At 53.2% G+C, this 15,849-nt stretch overlaps 4 protein-coding genes across 5 annotated transcripts; 1 reads left to right on the top strand and 3 right to left on the bottom strand.

Annotated features, from left to right (window-relative positions):
- Positions 1 to 715: 715 nt before the first annotated feature.
- LOC108041910 (protein trapped in endoderm-1) lies at positions 716 to 3,027 on the top strand. The gene is made up of 3 exons (XM_017119972.2): positions 716 to 1,338; positions 1,717 to 2,340; positions 2,403 to 3,027. Exons 1-3 carry the CDS (start codon positions 821 to 823, stop codon positions 2,845 to 2,847), a joined length of 1,587 nt encoding a protein of 528 aa, XP_016975461.1. The 5' UTR covers positions 716 to 820; the 3' UTR covers positions 2,848 to 3,027.
- Positions 3,028 to 3,133: 106 nt separating this feature from the next.
- On the bottom strand, positions 3,134 to 10,639 carry LOC108041909 (serine/threonine-protein kinase par-1). 2 transcript variants are annotated; one of them, XM_017119969.2, is made up of 9 exons: positions 10,226 to 10,639; positions 8,379 to 9,157; positions 8,243 to 8,306; positions 7,530 to 7,816; positions 6,283 to 7,437; positions 5,931 to 6,224; positions 5,774 to 5,868; positions 4,013 to 5,714; positions 3,134 to 3,955 (listed from the first exon to the last, which is right to left on the bottom strand). In XM_017119969.2, exons 2-9 carry the CDS (start codon positions 8,991 to 8,993, stop codon positions 3,848 to 3,850), a joined length of 4,320 nt encoding a protein of 1,439 aa, XP_016975458.1. In that variant the 5' UTR covers positions 8,994 to 9,157; positions 10,226 to 10,639; the 3' UTR covers positions 3,134 to 3,847. The 2 variants fall into 2 exon arrangements, with proteins under 2 accessions (XP_016975458.1, XP_016975460.1); XM_017119971.2 differs by having other exon boundaries at positions 4,013 to 5,711; positions 10,226 to 10,638.
- Positions 10,640 to 11,072: 433 nt separating this feature from the next.
- On the bottom strand, positions 11,073 to 13,914 carry LOC108041903. Its single transcript, XM_017119960.2, has 4 exons — positions 13,646 to 13,914; positions 13,287 to 13,578; positions 11,720 to 13,222; positions 11,073 to 11,662 (listed from the first exon to the last, which is right to left on the bottom strand). The coding sequence occupies exons 1-4, from the start codon at positions 13,761 to 13,763 to the stop codon at positions 11,506 to 11,508; spliced, it is 2,070 nt and encodes a 689-aa protein (XP_016975449.1). The 5' UTR covers positions 13,764 to 13,914; the 3' UTR covers positions 11,073 to 11,505.
- Positions 13,915 to 14,477: 563 nt separating this feature from the next.
- LOC108041905 lies at positions 14,478 to 15,743 on the bottom strand. Its single transcript, XM_017119967.2, has 4 exons — positions 15,485 to 15,743; positions 15,094 to 15,432; positions 14,907 to 15,040; positions 14,478 to 14,851 (listed from the first exon to the last, which is right to left on the bottom strand). Exons 1-4 carry the CDS (start codon positions 15,587 to 15,589, stop codon positions 14,614 to 14,616), a joined length of 816 nt encoding a protein of 271 aa, XP_016975456.1. The 5' UTR covers positions 15,590 to 15,743; the 3' UTR covers positions 14,478 to 14,613.
- Between the last annotated feature and the right edge of the window lie 106 nt (positions 15,744 to 15,849).

Here is a 15,849-nt window from a genome sequence, read left to right as displayed (position 1 = left end):
ACAATTAAACTTCGATGTTCATTGTAAAGAATGACTGATTCGGCTACAAGATAGCAAAAACATTACTGTCGTTTCCAAAGAAAATGTGTAACTGATATCATTAATGGTATACATATGTAAAGCAGTAGAAATTACTTTGCATTTGTATTTCAAAATTTCTTATGATTTATTTCCCAAGATTGTCAGTTTAATCAACACAAATTGAGTGTATCATTGAGGAAATTAATGAACGCTATATTGACAAATTAGGCAATAAATAAATATAAAAAAAATTTAAGACAAATAAACATTCTTTATTGGGTTTTCAGACGATGGTAGCCCTGGTTTAAGTATTTGGAAATTCCAAAAAACAGCAACAACAGCAACATGACCCCGTCAGAATATCGACGAAAAAGCGGCAATCGGGGGCGGAATGGGCGGAATGGGGGAGGGGGAGGGGCAGTGCGGGGGCGGCAGCGAAAGAAACAACACCGAATAGGAACAATGTAAACAAAGCGCCCATTCCACAGGCAAATTACCAAATTACCCGATGATGAAGTCAATTGTTGTATACAATAAAAATGTGTGTTGTTGCTGCTGCTGCTCCGGTATTCTTTTGTTTTCCTTTTTTCGAAAGTTTTTCTAGTTCGCCTGCTGGTTGTTTTTTTTTTTTTTTTTTTTTTTCTCAATATTTTGTACGCTTGGCTGACGGCGGCTGCCTTCGGGCCCACTTTTTGGGTGGGAACAATGTGGATGTGTGAATGCGGAGAATTCGGTTTTAGTACAAATTCGGCGCAGGAACGAGCAACGCGCCCTCTTGCCGACCACAAAGTACCACGCGATGTTCCCACCCGGTCGGAATCCGCTTCCGATCTCGATGCCGCTGCCAGTTCCGGATCCCCATGTGATCAGCAGGGCCGCCCAGGACCCGGGACCCGTTGACCTGTCGGAGAATCTGGACCTGGACGGGGACTTCAATCTGGACGGGGGGCGGCAGGAGCTGTTCGAGGGCTACTCGGACGAGCTGCTGACCATCGCCTGGGTGGCCTGCATCGTGTTCATCATCGTGGGCGTCCCCGGCAACCTGCTCACGATCGTGGCCCTCGCAAGGGGCCGCCAGACCCGCAACTCCACGGCCATATTCATCATCAATTTGTCCTGCTCGGACCTGCTATTCGGCTGCTTCAATCTGCCCCTGGCCGCCTCCACTTTCAGGGAGCGGGCCTGGACGCACAGTGACCTCTTGTGCAGGCTGTTCCCCATGCTGCGATATGGCCTGCTGGCGGTATCACTGCTCTCCGTCTCGCTGATCACCATCAATCGGTACATCATCATCGCCCATCCGAGGCAGTATCCCAGGTAAATGTTGAGTATTTGCAGTTCCTAGAAAAAAAAAAAAAAAAAAAAAAAATAAGATCATTTAACTAGAATACTATTTTAAATTGATCAAACCTATATCTTAATAAATTTATTTAAGAGTAACGAATCCATCTTGCAAAATATTTAGTTGCTTACCAATGGTAATTCGTAGCATTAACATTTCCTATTGATTGTTTCAATAAATTTAGAAATACAATGGTTTCAATGTTTATAAAAGAGGAGAAAAATGGGTTGTCTAATTAACTTCAAAAATAACATAATGCTATAAGGCCAACTGCAAAAACTGTCGGGTCAATGAACTCTAATTATTCAAACTTAATATAGGCAATGACCATAACTAACCATCTCTGCCCCCAGGATCTACCAGCGACGATACTTGGCTCTAATGGTGGCCGGCACCTGGGTGACCACCTTCTCCATCATGATACCCACCTGGCGCGGCGTGTGGGGAATCTTTGGGCTGGACGTTAGCATCGGCTCCTGCTCCATCAAGCACGATCGGTATGGCAGATCGCCCAAGGAGTTCCTCTTCATCGCCGCCTTCATGGTGCCGTGCATCTGCATCGTGATCTGCTACGCCCGAATCTTCCTGCTGGTGCGAAAGGCGGCCATTCGGGCAGGAACCGCTGGGAAGACCACTGTCAGCGATGTGACCCCCAGTTCGACGACGCAGCACCAGGCCCAAGCCATGGCCATGCAGAGGAGGCCGGAGAAGGCGAGCACGTCCAGTGGCGAAGCTCCGGATGCAGTCCCCGGACGACCCTTTGTGGTGGAGGAGCACCTGGCGTACATCGATGACAATGCCTCGGCAGACAGTCTGCCCATCTCGTACAGCATTAGGCGGCGGGATGAGGACCAGCAGCAGCCGCCCGTGGATGCTAATGTGGTGCTCAAGGAGCGGGAGAAGGTAAGGGACCGGGATCAGGAGAAGGCTAGCCTGGGACGCAGTCAGACGCAATTGGAGACGGGCAAGACCGCTGGGTGAGTTGCTCCAAGGTGTTCCTGCTGGGTCGCTCTCAACCGCCGTGTCCTCCCTTTTCCAGAAAGAACCCCATCACCACCTCACTACGCACCTCCTTCACCAGGTTCAGTCCGCGGAAGTCGCACTACGTATCCATGGGCAACACCTCGAATGCCTCCTCCATTTACCCGGGCAGGATGAGTGCCAAGGACCGGAGGCTGCTCAAGATGATACTGGTGATCTTTGTGTGGTTCGTGATCTGCTACCTGCCCATCACGGTGGCCAAAATCTGGAAGAGCGCCACTGAGGTGCATTGGTTTAATATCGCCGGCTATCTACTCATATACTTGACCACCTGCATCAACCCACTGATCTACGTCCTGATGAGCTCCGAGTACCGGAGGGCCTACTGGAACCTGCTGCGCTGCCATGGATCACCCGATCCCCACAAGCAGCGGAATCAAGTCAACGCCAATGCCAAGCGGAAGCACCTGGAGTCCAGCCGCCAGGTGAAGGCCACGACGTGACGAGGACATCTTCGTCATTGCCTTCGTCGTCCTCCGTCCCAGCAGGATATGATATATGGGATGAGTACCGTAGTTTCACACTGTACGACACGTGGTAAGCAACGAACCACATATATTACGATCAGCAGATAAATCCCTTGGTCCCCTGGCGATCATCGTGCCTCCAAATGCCTCGATGTCTAGTCACACGATCCTGTGAGATCCTGTGTCCCTTCCACGCACACACGAAAACACAGATCGCCCATCTATATCTATCTCTACATAATGTAGGAACACCAGAAGTGTATTGCATTTTATACCAAATGACTTTAATATCTGGTTTTACATTTGAATTCCATGTTTAAGAACAATCGATGTTTGTTTGTTTTAGTTTGTTTTTTTTTTTTTTTTTTGCTTGTCGCTAATTATTGTACCAATACATAATAGATATATCCGTATATGGATATACCCTATCTATGCCCCCAATAAATGCTTTGAATAATTGATATATGTAGTTACGTTGTTCTCATCCACCCAACTCCGAATTCCGAATTTCCGATTTCCGATTTTCCGGGCCACTCCGCCGTGGGGGCAATACAATAGTGTATAGTGTATAGTGTAATCATAAGTAGATCTATAGCTTAACGCTATTATTATCAATATACATATTGTATATGTCTGCGTGTATGCGTACGAAACTTGGACTACTTAAGGCTAGTAACACAACTAAATCTTTCAATATTACGGCATGGCTCGGTTCGGCATTGATTCCATCGGCTCCAATAAATATAGCTCCTGCCGCGATCGATGTTAATCCGACTCCGACTCCGACTCCGCTTCGCATCCGTATCTGTATAGGTATACGTACTTGTATAGGCTATGTATATGTATGCATGGGTGTATATCGTATATGGATCAAATAATTCATAATTGCGATTGCGAGCTTAATAAAAAGGTTGCCCCGTTCCGGCCCCCATTAGTTAGATGCCTCTTACACCCACTCCCCCGAAGGGCCATCCCCTCAGACTGACTCCAGGTGCTCGGATATCTCGAGGATGGGGCTCTCGCTGAGCGGCTTCACCAGCGACTGCCAGTTGGGTGCAAACAGGCTGAGCACGGGCGTGGATGTCTGCAAGAGGGATGAAGGATTAGCGGCTGGGCAACCATTGTTATCCGCGGCACCTACATGATAGTCGGGCTCCAGGCTGTGCCCGTGGGGCGTGGCCGGCTTGCACTTGACCGTGGGCGTGCCCGGCGCTGTGGACGGTGGCGCTGAGCAGGACACTCCTCCCGCAACGGAACCGCCTCCGTTGGGCGCCGCACCCGCTCCCTGGTCCGATTGGCTGATATAGGAGGTCTTCAGGTTCATCTGGCTGAAGGCATGGGCTCCCGGCATGGTCATGGAGTGCTGCAGCCTGGGGGTTCCGCTCCTGGGTCGATCGAGCAGGGCCAACTCGTACAGCTCGTCGGCCAGGTGCTGTTCCGGAGCGGGAGCCGGAGGCGGTGGATGACCCAGGGTATGGCCAAAGTGGTGGTGCTGCTGTTGCTGCTGCTGGTGGTGGTGATGGCTGTGCTGCTGCTGCTGCTGCTGGTGATGGTGATGACGTCCTGCCAACTGGGCCTCCAGGGCATACTGCTTCTGGAAAAGCTGACGCTTCTGCTGCAGCAGGCGGTGCTGCAGTAGTTGCTGCTGCAGCGGTGGCTTCTGCATCGGAGACATGGGCACGGCCACACCCACTCCCACGCCCAGCGGATGGTGTGGATATAGTCCTGGGGGCGGCGGTGGCGGGGCATAGCATCCGTGTCCGTACAGATCCCCACCAGCCGCCGTTTCCAACAGCAACGGCGCGGCCTGGTGGCCTGGGTGGAACAGTGGGTGGTGGCCATGGTGCACTGGGTGACCATGGTGATGGGGCAAAGTCAGCAGGGGATGGTGCTTGCCGGGCAGAGCGTAGAATTGACCATTCGGAAATTGACAGAGTTCCTCCAAGCCGTAAGCCTGGGCATGTGGATGCGGATGAGGATGGTGATGCGGATGTGGATGCTGATGCGGATGCTGATGGTGGGCATGCGGGTGGGGATGCCCCACGGCCGCCTCCTGCTGCAGCTGCTGGATCTCCAGCCAGCCGTGCCGCTTGGCCTGCTCGTAGCGATAGCTTCCGTAGACGCGACTCGTGCCCAACAAGGAGCCGGAGCTCAGCAGGCCCTGGGCCACCAGGCCATCGCTCGCCCGTCGTCCCTCGCGGAAGTGTATGGGCGACCGCTTGTCCAGAAACGGAGCGCCAGCTCCATTGGGCGGCGGCGTGGGATTAGGCGTGGGCGTGGAGGCCGAACTTTGGGGCAGACCCAGGCCCAAGGCCAGAGCACCGGGCATGTGGATGCAGGAGTTGTGGCTGCCGTACAGCGACCTCTCCGACGAGTGCTCCGACGAGATGGCCGCCGGCGAGGCCGAGGCCGGGGTGGGCGTGGCCAGCATCGAGCTGGAGCCCATGCACGAGGGCAGGCTGCCCTTCCCGGAGGGCAGGGCGAAGTCCAGGCTGTCGTAGGGACCGCTGCAATTGCTCTTGGAGGAGCCGCGACTCAGGTTCTGGCTTAGACTCTTCGAGTAGCTGCCAGCGCTCCCGGCGAGCACTCCGCTGGAGGAGCTGCTGCTGGCATACGAGCGCATCCGGTGGCTCTGTCCGGAGGTGGTGGTTCCGGCGAGGTGGGTGAGATCGCTGCTGGAGTGCGAGGTGGGGCCGCCGTTGGCGTTCCCTCCGCCTCCGCCACTGCCATTGCTGCCCTTCGACTCCTGGGAGGCCGATCCCGCCTCGTTGCCCTGGTCCGTCTCGCATCCTTCGTCCGTGCTGGAGCTTCCCTGCGCCAGCACCTTCTTCTCCGATCGGCTACTGGGCATTGGGTATGGATCAGTCCTAATCCGGATAACGATTTAATTGAGGAGACTCACCTGTCACCATTTGATTTAGACTCGTTGATTTCCTGGCCAGAGTCGCCACCGCTGCCATTGGTGCTTCCCAGGTGCCCGCGTCGCTTGGCCCGTTGCTGGAGAGGATTGGTAGTTAGAGAATGGAAGATATGGTCATTACCTCTTGACTGGCACTCACCTCCACTGGCAAAGGACTCTCCTGGAGGGTCTGGAAAAGCTTGCTGGCCTCGGCGGACATCTTGTAGCGAAAGCTCTGGCCCAGATTGGCCTTGGAGTCGAAGCTGCTCGAGCTGGACATGGCCTTTATTGTCTTGCTGTTCATCTCACCGGGGCAGGAGCCCGAACCTGGACCTGGTCCCGCTCCCAGTGCCGCTGCATTGGATGTGGGTGTGGTGGAGGCGGGTGGATTGGCGGCTCCTGCGCCGGCATCCACCTTCGACGACTCCTCCTTGCCCTCCGCCACTGCTGTTGACTGTGGATGAGACATGGATTAACTGGATATATCTTTATGCTGAGTGGCCAAAACCCACCTGCTGCAGCAGTGCCCGGCAGTCTTCGGTGCTCTGTTTGATGATGTACTCGCTGATGGTCTGATGCAGCTGCTTGGACACCAGAGGCACACCCACGCCTCCGACAGGTCCGCCTCCTGCCTCCATCATCTCCCGGCAGCGCAGGTTGGCCAGCGAGGGATTGTTGTCGATGCTCAGTGAGATGGCCACCGGTCGATGGCTTCTGGGCGAGCTGGAGCTCAGGCTGTGCCGCCCGATCCTCGAGGATGTGGATGAGCAGTTTGAGGGAGCGGGCGAGGCGGCCGTCGGCAGAGGCGTGTACCGCATTGGCAGGGGTATCCCGGCGGCGTCCACCTCGGCTCCTCCTCCTCCTCCTCCATTGAGATACCCGGCCAGGTGGGCGGGCCCTGGCAGGGGGAGTGGCAGTTGCAGGGGGCCGTACTTGGCATAGTACCCGGATCCGGGATCCGGGACAGTGGGCGTGGTCCCAGCGTGGGACGTTCGCTCACTCATGAGCACCGTCTGATGGCGGCTAAGTCTTTTGTGGGCCTGATCCTTGGGCAGGATCGAGCTGGTGGATATTGTCTTGGGCTGCTGCTGCTGTGGATGTGGATGTGGATGTGGGTGTGGCTGTGGCTGCTGCGGCGGCTGCTGCTGGTCGATCTTGGTGCTCTTGTAGAGCATCCGACTGGCGGCGGCCGACGAGGAAACGGAAACGGCAACTGGACCGGAAGCCGAGCCATTGCTCTGCTCCTTTTTGTGGCTAACCCGATCCTGGAGGAGCAAATAGATGGCCGCCACGTGATCGTAGGTGTTCTTCTTGAGACTGGCCCGCGTCTTGTCCGGACCAATGCCCACGTACTCGGCCATGATGCGCAGGATGTCCTCGCTGGGCTCCATGCCCGCCTGCCGCTCGGCTCCCAGATTGTACTTGGCGATGAGGACGTGCTCCAGCAGCTCGGGGCACATCCACCGATGGCGCTTGATCTGCTCGATGGTGTAGCGCCTCGTGGGCTCCAGCACCAGCATCCTGCGGATGAGGTGCTCGCACTCGGAGCTCATGAAGAACGGGATGCGAAAGCGGCCGGACAACACCCGATCCCGGAGGCTCTGCAGTGTGGATCCGTCGAACGGCAGGGCGCCACATACCAGAACATAGAGCACCACACCCAGTGACTGCAAAGAAGGATTACGGATTACATTGCACAAGACACTTAACATCTTAAGCTCTATAGCTAAATGATGTAACCAAATGATTAGTTACTTACCCAAATATCAATCTCCGGACCTGTGTACTGCTTCCCCTCGAAAACCTCGGGTGCTGCGTACGGCGGAGATCCGCACCAGGTGGCCAGGAGTTCACCCGGCTTGAAGTGATTGGAGAAGCCAAAGTCCGCTATTTTGATGTTCATGTTGAGATCCAGGAGCAGGTTCTCCGCCTTGAGATCACGATGCACAATGCCATTTTTGTGACAGTACTCCACCGCCGAGATGATTTGCCAGAATTTGTACCGAGCCGCCGACTCCGACATCCGCCCGTACTTTGCAATGTAATCTGAGGGGGATTCCGATAGGTTAGACTCTGGATAACTTAAAGGAACATAAAAGAATTCCCTTTGCATATTTCTATAACACGATTCATTTCTTCTTTATGAAATCAAATTCATATGTTATTCAAAAGTTTATGTTTGAATCTACTTCTTAAAATGGTAAGGAAATCTTATTGCATTTGCTCTCTTAATTTTCTATAAATGACTTTAGTATTCGAGCAGATAAAATAACGTTCGATGATCTAAAATATACTAAACAAAGTTTTTATATCGTAAGGAAAGGTCGTTATTATTGAGCTTTACAGAAAGATGGCCAGCCCTTATCATTTAAGTCCTTATCTGGTTAAATTTCCTATTAATCTGCATTCAAATATCAAATATGACAAAGGGGAGTTTTAATGGTGGACCCTAAAGTTCATGCTTTTACCCACCAAAGATCTCTCCCTGGCTGGCGTACTCCGATACTATGTAGATCATGTTCTTTGTCTCCATAACCTGTGGAATTGGTTAAATACACATTTAAATAGCGGTGATGGTGATGATTTAGCAATAAACAAGGCCACTCACCTGGTAGAGCTTGATGATGTGTGGGTGCTTCAGGCGCTTCATGATCTCCACTTCGCGGTAGACCTTCTGTAGATTTGTTTGGTCCAGCTGCGACTTGTCGATGATCTTGATGGCCACCTCGTTCTTGGTGATTCGATGTCGGGCCAGCTTGACCACGGCAAAGTTGCCCTTGCCAATGGTGCGTTCGATGTCGTAGAAGCCCACGCGCATGGGCTCCTTGAGTTTGAGCAGGTCCTTGCCACTCACCCCGCCTGCTCCCACCGCCGAGGATGTGGGACTGGGGCCGGGCGTCGTGCCGCCGCCGCTGGCGAAGAGCTTCTGGGCGAGCAGGGCATCCTTGCAGGCCACCAATGCTTCTATCGAGGGAGCGGCAGCACTGGAGTCCAGGAGGACAGAGCTCCGGATGCCTTCAAGTTGGGGGTGAGGATTTGGTTTGTCAGGGGCTTCCGTTTCGGCCTTGCCATTCTGCGGTTGCTTCTCCTGCTGCTTGTCCAGCTGCCTCTCGTGCTTCTCCTGGTGCTGCTTCTGGTTCTGCTGGTCGTCCGGCGGCTGGCTCTCCTCGGACTTGGACTGGCTCCCATCCTCGCCAGCGGCCGCCGCCTCGCACGTGCTCATTTTCCAACTGCGCCACCCTGGGCGGGGAAACTCACACGGAGAGCGAGTGTCGGAGAGATTCAGAGATCGCGATCGACAGCGAGATGATGATGCACATGCTCACACTGCATGCAGGGAGTGCACGGAACACACACATCTCCTGCCCCATGGCAGCGCTGCTACACCTACACAGTAAGAAAATACATAAATATTTGTTTTTATTCCCATAAGAGATGACATCAGAAAGATCACTCATGTGCAAATACGAAATTCGTACAATGTTTTTTAACAATTCAATGAAACGATCCAAAGCTTATTCCCACGCTTAATCTTTAGGTTATTTTTATAACCTTTATTTTGTAATCAATATATTTGTTGTTCTATAAAAGGACTTCTAACTTCTAACTTATACCAAATTGGTTCGCTTTGAAAATTAAATTAAGAAATATCGAATTCTAAGAAAATGATATTAGGAATAACCTACAAGATATTTTATCTTTTTCTGACACATTGGTTTTGTTTTAAAAAAAATTCAATTGTATGACTAATGTTGTGTTTTTTCCCATGTAAGTGCCCAAGAGAGAGGGGTTGCTTAGAGGGGGAGGGATAGTCGTAGCTTGATAAGAGATTAGCTCAGCTATCTGAGTGTGTATGTGTATGGCTTTCGGACATTACAAGCCAGCAAAGCCACTGTTCGTGTGTGTGGGTGCACTCTCTGCCTCTCTTTCTCCGGCAGTGCTGTCACAATTCAATAGTTGGCAAAAATCAAAGTCAAGTTAATATTACTAAAGGGTCCAGTCCAGTCCACTTGAATATTAGTATTTAATTTAATATTCCCGTCGTTAAAGCACACATCTTGACCCTTGAAGAACTAGAACTTAAGGGTTTTAAAATCACTAGCTTAGAGGCCTAAAAGTATGCCACACACATGTTTTCGCTGCACTTCCGCTTTCAAAATGGCTATTTTCCAGCCACAAAATGGCCGAAGTGGCAGCACTGCCTTTGTGTGCGAGTGGGTGGCTGCCAGTGTGTGGGTGCCAGTGCACGAGTGTGTGTGTGCGTGAGTGTTGGTGAAAAATCAATAAGCAGAGCAGCCGCATCGCATCGCATTGCGGAAATCGCGGAAATCACGGAAAGCAAGGAAATCGCGGAAAGCCCTCGCCTGGGCAGCAATCCGGAAGCCAAACGCCACTGATATCCATCGCCGGCTGCAGTGCAGCTTCCCTCGCCCCGAAACCGCTCCACCGAATTACCGTGAGATGTGCACGCGTGGAAAACCCAAAACGTCGCCGGTTGACAAAGAAGTTTCGGGCAGGAGCAGGAGCAGAAGCAGGAGTAGGAGCTGAACTCCGAGCTGGAGCAGCTAAGGCAGCTGTAGCAGCCGAGTCCGGTTGATGGCGATGAGAGGATGAACGCTGGCGAAGATCCGCTTCACATCCCGTTCGCGGAACGCCACACATGCGGCACGGAAGGGCACAACACACAGACACAGGCGCTGCGACACACACGGCGGATGACTGGGAAACGTGGCTGCCTCCAATCCCGATCTGCGTCCAACTGGCGTCCGCATTTGACGCAAGCTCGGCGCTCGTCTGTCCCACTCCCCCTCGTTTCCCGACCCCCAGCAGCGAGGGTTGCCAAGTGAGTGCCAAGTGCCCGGTGCCAAGTACCGAATCGCCGAGAACCGAACACCGAACGCCGAGCACCGTGGTCCCATCGCCAATTGGTGGCAGCAGTGGCAGCCAGTGGGAAAAAGGGTTGCCGAGCAGTCGAGCAGCCGAGCACCACATTTGGTCACTGAGCATGCGCCAACTTTTTCGAGGCAGTGGGACGTTCGACGCAATTTCCACCCAGCAAGCAACACATTTGAAATCCGCGCCATTTGTTGGTAAGAGTTCGCAGCCAACTTAACTTGATTACAACTTTCAAAAATAAGCTCCAACGAAACATTAGCCGTAGCATTTTTTCCGATAGAGTTCGTTGCATGTTTTTCCAACCACTGATTACATTTAATTTCCGTATTTAAATGACGATAAGTTGCACTCACATATAAGCCATTTAGATCCCCTAACTATTCCAAAGAATTGTGAAAGCAATCGATTCGGTTATGACCACACATTTATATTTCTTATATTCATATTCGCTGGAGGTCTTACAAATTATATTTTGTACAGTGGAACGGCTGCCAACGGCTTCCGGTCGGTCCGCTCTCTTCCTCTCCCTCTTTCTGGCACGTGCCATCCCGCTCGCTTCCAAGCGTGTGAAAGGGACCGACGCAATCTGGGATCCGGTATCCGGCATCCGAAGGGCTGACGCCTTCCCCAAATGAAGTTAGTATATACACGGACCGATGCAACTTATGTACATAGAACAGATTTCACAAAAACACGCTAAAAGCATTCTTAGTCTACGGGTTTCTTCCACCCCAGCGATTCACGCGGATCAGATCAGGAGTTGTACTCCGACTAGTGATGGCTCCGCATCTGCATTTGCTGGGGATTGGTCTAGTTCGTCTAGTTTTGATTAATGTATCTTATTTCTGGGGCTGAGTCTGCCCGGGATCCTGCTGGAGCTGCTGCTGCAGCTGCTCCTCCTCCCCGTAGCAGCGGCGCTTGAAATCGCCGAAAAGATCGGGACGCGGCTGAAGACCCTGCTGGGGACGGTCCACGCTCACCGCCTGCGTGGTGTTCCTAGAAGAGTGAACAATTAGACATCCATCTGCATTAGACACCACCACCCGACCTTACCTGGTTTTGGTGAGCACCGTGCAGCCGCGCTCCACCGCCATGGTCAGGGAGTAAAGCGTGGCCAGGTTGCACATGCTGTCCGGCTCATAAAGCTCGATGTCGGGCAGACGGATCTGTGTCTGTTGTGGGTCCTGCAGGAACCGGGCGATGCGCTCGTTCACGCTCATCTTGATGCTGAAACCTGGTCGCTCGCCATTGATGCGGCGGCAGCCGGCCCTTATCTCGCGCACCTCCTGTCCCTGAGCCTGTCCTGGCGGCGATGAGGAGAGAAACGGATTCGAAGTCTCGCCGGACATCTCGCTCTCGATTTGCCGGGGAGCCGGCATGGCGCCAACCGCATTCGTTTCCATCTCCGAGCAGGCGTACAAAATCTCGATGGGCTCGGAGACGCCGGCTGGTTGAAAGCGAGACAGATCCTGCAGGCATTCCGGCAGCTGGGCTGGAGACTTCGGCGGCGGGTCCATTCCCACCGCCCCCGCTTCAGTGCCGGACATCAGGGTGTCATCTTCGCCGATTGTGTCATCCGAGCGAATCTGGGGCAGTAGTGACTTCTTGGTGAGCTTCCTCTTTGGATCGTACCTGGCACCGGGTCCGAATTCGTTGCCCGGCCAGTCGGTCAGTTCGTCGTCGCCCTCGCGGTCGGTGTCGTGCCGGCGATGTCCCCCGACCTCCGCCTCGCTGTCCGAGGAGGAGCTTAGGGAGCTGGAGCTCAGGAAGTCGTAGAGCTCGCTGCAGTCCATGGACTGGGCCTGGGTCTGCAGCGGTGGCTGTGGAAGCGTGTGGAAGCGGCGCCGGCGGTGCGTCTTGGAGGAGCTGCTGCTGCTGTAGCCGGACACCTGAGCCTTCTTGCGCAGCATCGGAGCAGCTGGTGGCGTGCTCAGCAGCAAGGCATCGATGTCGGCCACAGGCACAATGGTGTCCATGCTGAAGGAGTTCAGGCTGGCGGACGCAGGCTCAGCGTTTGGCGGCGGTAGCTTCTTGGCCACGTCCCTTTGCTTGGGCAGCTGCTCCATCTCCGGCTGGTGGCCCTTCAATTCCATGTCCTTGTTGTCAGTCTTTTGGGTGGGCACGGCCTGCTGGCCCTGGGCAGCCATGCGGTTGATCTTCCAGAGCAATCCCTTGTTCAGCGGCAGCAGGCGATCGCTGAGTGGCTTCGAGGTGGAGGAGTAGCTCCGCGGGCGCATCCTCTGCTGGTGGTTGTGCTGCTGCAGATGCTGTTCCTCCGCCTGCGAGTGCGGTGGGGCGTACAGCTTGACCGACTCCTGCTCGTGGTAGCGATCGCGATTGGAGCGCTTGCGCTTGCCGCAGAAAAACAGATGCGACCGATGGCCAGTGGCGTCCATCTTCAGCAGACGCTTGCGAATGGTCCCGCTGGCAGTGCCGCTCAGCAGACCGGGCTGCAGCGGCGACTCGGTGAAGGTGTGCGGCGAGTCCTTGCTGAACTCGAACTCCATGGACATGCGCTTGATCTTGCGCTTCCTCCGCGAGTTGGGCTTGTAGAATCTGTGGGTGGGCCAGAAGGTCAAGGGGGTGCAACACTAAAAGGGCGGTGCGGAGCCCGTCCTACCTGGCTGGACTGAAGGTGGTCTCGTTCAGCGAGTCCGACTCCAAGGCGCCCATGCGTCCGGGCAAGGTCAGTGGGGCCTTCTCATCCGAGTCGCTGGCCGGCAACTTGAGGTTGTATGTGTCCAGCCCGTCCACGTTGGCATTGGCATTGGGGTGGGGCTGGGTGTGGTGGTGATGTCCATGTCCATGTCCTGGTCCGTGGTGGTGGCCATGGTGGTGCCCATGGGGACCCAGGGCGTTCAGTGTGTCCGTGGGACTGCTCGAGGAGTCCTCCGTGGGCTGGGGGGCGCAGGCTAAGCACAGAGGTGTTACCGGGATCGGGATCGGGGGAGTCGCTGGCGACTGCTACTTGCTACTTACGCAGATTGCCCGTGGAACGTGTCCTGCGACGTGAGCCCCACCTACCGACGCCACTCGCCCTGTCCATCAGCGAGGTCTCCTCGAGAGCCAACGTCAGGTCGTGCGAGAATTGATCCATGGCCGTCCGCTGTCCTCCGGTCCGCTCCTCTCCTCGGCTCAGGCGCGGCGCATTTATTAGCTATTTGCACGTGCACGAACAAGAAACAAATCTGCACCAAATCACTTGAATATGCACTTCGCGATATTAAATGCCGATTAGAATCGTTCCAAAAACCAGGTTGGCATCCCCGGCCGAAGTTATTAGCCGGGACGCAAACCGACCCACCATTAACAAAAATACTTTCCGCCAATGCACTGCTTAGGGGACATTTCCAGAATTCGCACTGCTTAGTGGGAAACATTTTAAATTAATCACGGCTTACTGAGCACTTCAAATATTGGTTGCTTTAAAAAAAAAAGATACGATTAGTTTTTAAATCTTTCTAATTTATTCTATATAATTTAATGCGATTCGCAACATATTATGGCCAGAAAAGTGAAAACGAAATGCTCACTATCTTTCTTTCTGGGGATATAAATATATTATGTACAAATTAAGGAAAGTTTAAAAATACAAATACAGAAAACAAATAAATGTTTTCTGGCATTAAATAGATCTCATCATAGTTCACCCATAGTTTTATTTTATATTCACATCAATTAAACTTAGGTTACCGACAACAACAACTCCATTATAGATCAAGAAAACTCAATGCTTATGTTTTATAAAACTATTTTTTTTTTAAATTTTGATATTTCCCGCCGATAAAATCGATTTTTCTCCACCATTGGTATTTTATTATAAACGTAGATACGTTAACAAACACTGTTCAAAATACCAAATCTGCTGGAAGCTGGTCACATTTTAGCCACTAGCGCGCGAGAAGACAAATCAGAACAAATTAAGACAAATCGGGACAAATCGGAAATTAGAAGCCCGCCACGATGGCGTCCATTGTGCTCTCCACCTTGCCGTTCGGACGGCTCGTGCGGAACAGGGACACCTGCGCCAGGCAGTCCACACAGTTCCACAGGAAGCGGAGGCAGTGCCAGAGCCGCATCAGGATGGGGTGCACCTGCTGCTCCTGGGCCAGCCGCAGTCGCAGCACCTGCTGGCTGAGCAGCCGTCGGCGTTGGACGCGTCGCAGCTTCAGCTCCAGAATGCGCCTGCGAAAGAGGTGGATTCAAAAAGTGTTTGAGACGCCCGCCAACAATGCATTACCTCCGCAGATGCGTGCAGGCGTTCTCAAAGTCGTTGATCCGCATCCTGGTCTGGATCAGCTCCTGGCTGAGGTCGAAGGCCCGGGCGCACAGCATCACACACCGCGACTCGAAGAGCTCCGATTTCTCCAGCGTCTAAGGTAGGATTGCCCTTACTGCAAACAGCAACTTAACAAAAGCTCACTAACCTGATCTTCCAGCTTGTGGTTCAGGTCCTCCAGCTCCTGGTTGCGCTCCTTGGCCTTCGCCAGTCTCTGGCCCATCCTAGCCGAGGCGATCATTTGGTGGAAGAGCTCCTGCCGCTTGCATCTCAGCTCGCACTGCGTCACCCGGAGTCGTTCCTCCCGGATCTCAAGCTGTCCGTTCAGTTGTCCCTGCTCCACGATCAGCAGCATCCGGTCAACGTCCAGCCGCAAATGACGAGTGCGCACCAAACTGGCTATCAAAGACACGCCGGCCATGCACTGGCCCAGTGAATCGTTCAGGTTGCGTCCCTCTTCCAAGCTGAGTACTCGACGACCCGGGATCTGCCCGCCGGAAAAGGGGTAAGTCAATATACTCCACCAAAACCATACCCACCATGTGCTGGTTCCTGCTTAGTTTTGAGGTGAACAATTTGAGGCTCTCGTTCAGCAGACGCCACGAGTGCAGGGATCGCTGGGGATTCCGACCTGGGGAGGCCATCGATAGGATGGGTGGTGCGCTTAACTTGGAATTTCGATTATCAACGCGAATGTTTCAGTTAGGTTGAGTAGGGAAGGGAGCAAGTGGGCAGTTGGAAACTAGTTTGAATGGAATCTGGCAATCCCAGTTCGTCTTTTAACAGGTGAAGCAAGGCTGATGCTAAATATAAAAATAAATATATCCGAAAAATCCAGTGCGTGCATAAATATTGCAATTACCAAAGACAATAAGTTTGAAATGATAAACCATTACGCTTTACA

The sequence above is a fragment of the Drosophila rhopaloa genome, unplaced genomic scaffold (assembly GCF_018152115.1).
Source record: "Drosophila rhopaloa isolate 14029-0021.01 unplaced genomic scaffold, ASM1815211v1 contig_3, whole genome shotgun sequence".
In the NCBI taxonomy this organism is placed as follows: Eukaryota; Metazoa; Arthropoda; class Insecta; order Diptera; family Drosophilidae; genus Drosophila; species Drosophila rhopaloa.
This window is presented reverse-complemented; position numbering and strand designations above follow the sequence as displayed.

What these genes read in the sequence shown, in the direction of transcription:
- LOC108041910 (XM_017119972.2), top strand. Translation starts at nt 821, where the DNA reads ATGTTCCCACCCGGTCGGAATCCGCTTCCGATCTCGATGCCGCTGCCA. An exon ending in CATCCGAGGCAGTATCCCAG is followed by an intron (nt 1,339 to 1,716) that starts GTAAATGTTGAG and finishes CTCTGCCCCCAG; the next exon opens with GATCTACCAGCGACGATACT. An exon ending in GAGACGGGCAAGACCGCTGG is followed by an intron (nt 2,341 to 2,402) that starts GTGAGTTGCTCC and finishes TCCCTTTTCCAG; the next exon opens with AAAGAACCCCATCACCACCT.
- LOC108041909 (XM_017119969.2), bottom strand. Translation starts at nt 8,993, where the DNA reads ATGAGCACGTGCGAGGCGGCGGCCGCTGGCGAGGATGGGAGCCAGTCC. An exon ending in GTCCGGAGATTGATATTTGG is followed by an intron (nt 7,438 to 7,529) that starts GTAAGTAACTAA and finishes CCTTCTTTGCAG; the next exon opens with TCACTGGGTGTGGTGCTCTA. An exon ending in TCTAAATCAAATGGTGACAG is followed by an intron (nt 5,715 to 5,773) that starts GTGAGTCTCCTC and finishes CCCAATGCCCAG; the next exon opens with TAGCCGATCGGAGAAGAAGG.
- LOC108041903 (XM_017119960.2), bottom strand. Translation starts at nt 13,763, where the DNA reads ATGGATCAATTCTCGCACGACCTGACGTTGGCTCTCGAGGAGACCTCG. An exon ending in ACGTTCCACGGGCAATCTGC is followed by an intron (nt 13,579 to 13,645) that starts GTAAGTAGCAAG and finishes CTCTGTGCTTAG; the next exon opens with CCTGCGCCCCCCAGCCCACG. An exon ending in ACGGTGCTCACCAAAACCAG is followed by an intron (nt 11,663 to 11,719) that starts GTAAGGTCGGGT and finishes TCACTCTTCTAG; the next exon opens with GAACACCACGCAGGCGGTGA.
- LOC108041905 (XM_017119967.2), bottom strand. Translation starts at nt 15,589, where the DNA reads ATGGCCTCCCCAGGTCGGAATCCCCAGCGATCCCTGCACTCGTGGCGT. An exon ending in TAAGCAGGAACCAGCACATG is followed by an intron (nt 15,433 to 15,484) that starts GTGGGTATGGTT and finishes TCCGGCGGGCAG; the next exon opens with ATCCCGGGTCGTCGAGTACT. An exon ending in GCCTGCACGCATCTGCGGAG is followed by an intron (nt 14,852 to 14,906) that starts GTAATGCATTGT and finishes CCTCTTTCGCAG; the next exon opens with GCGCATTCTGGAGCTGAAGC.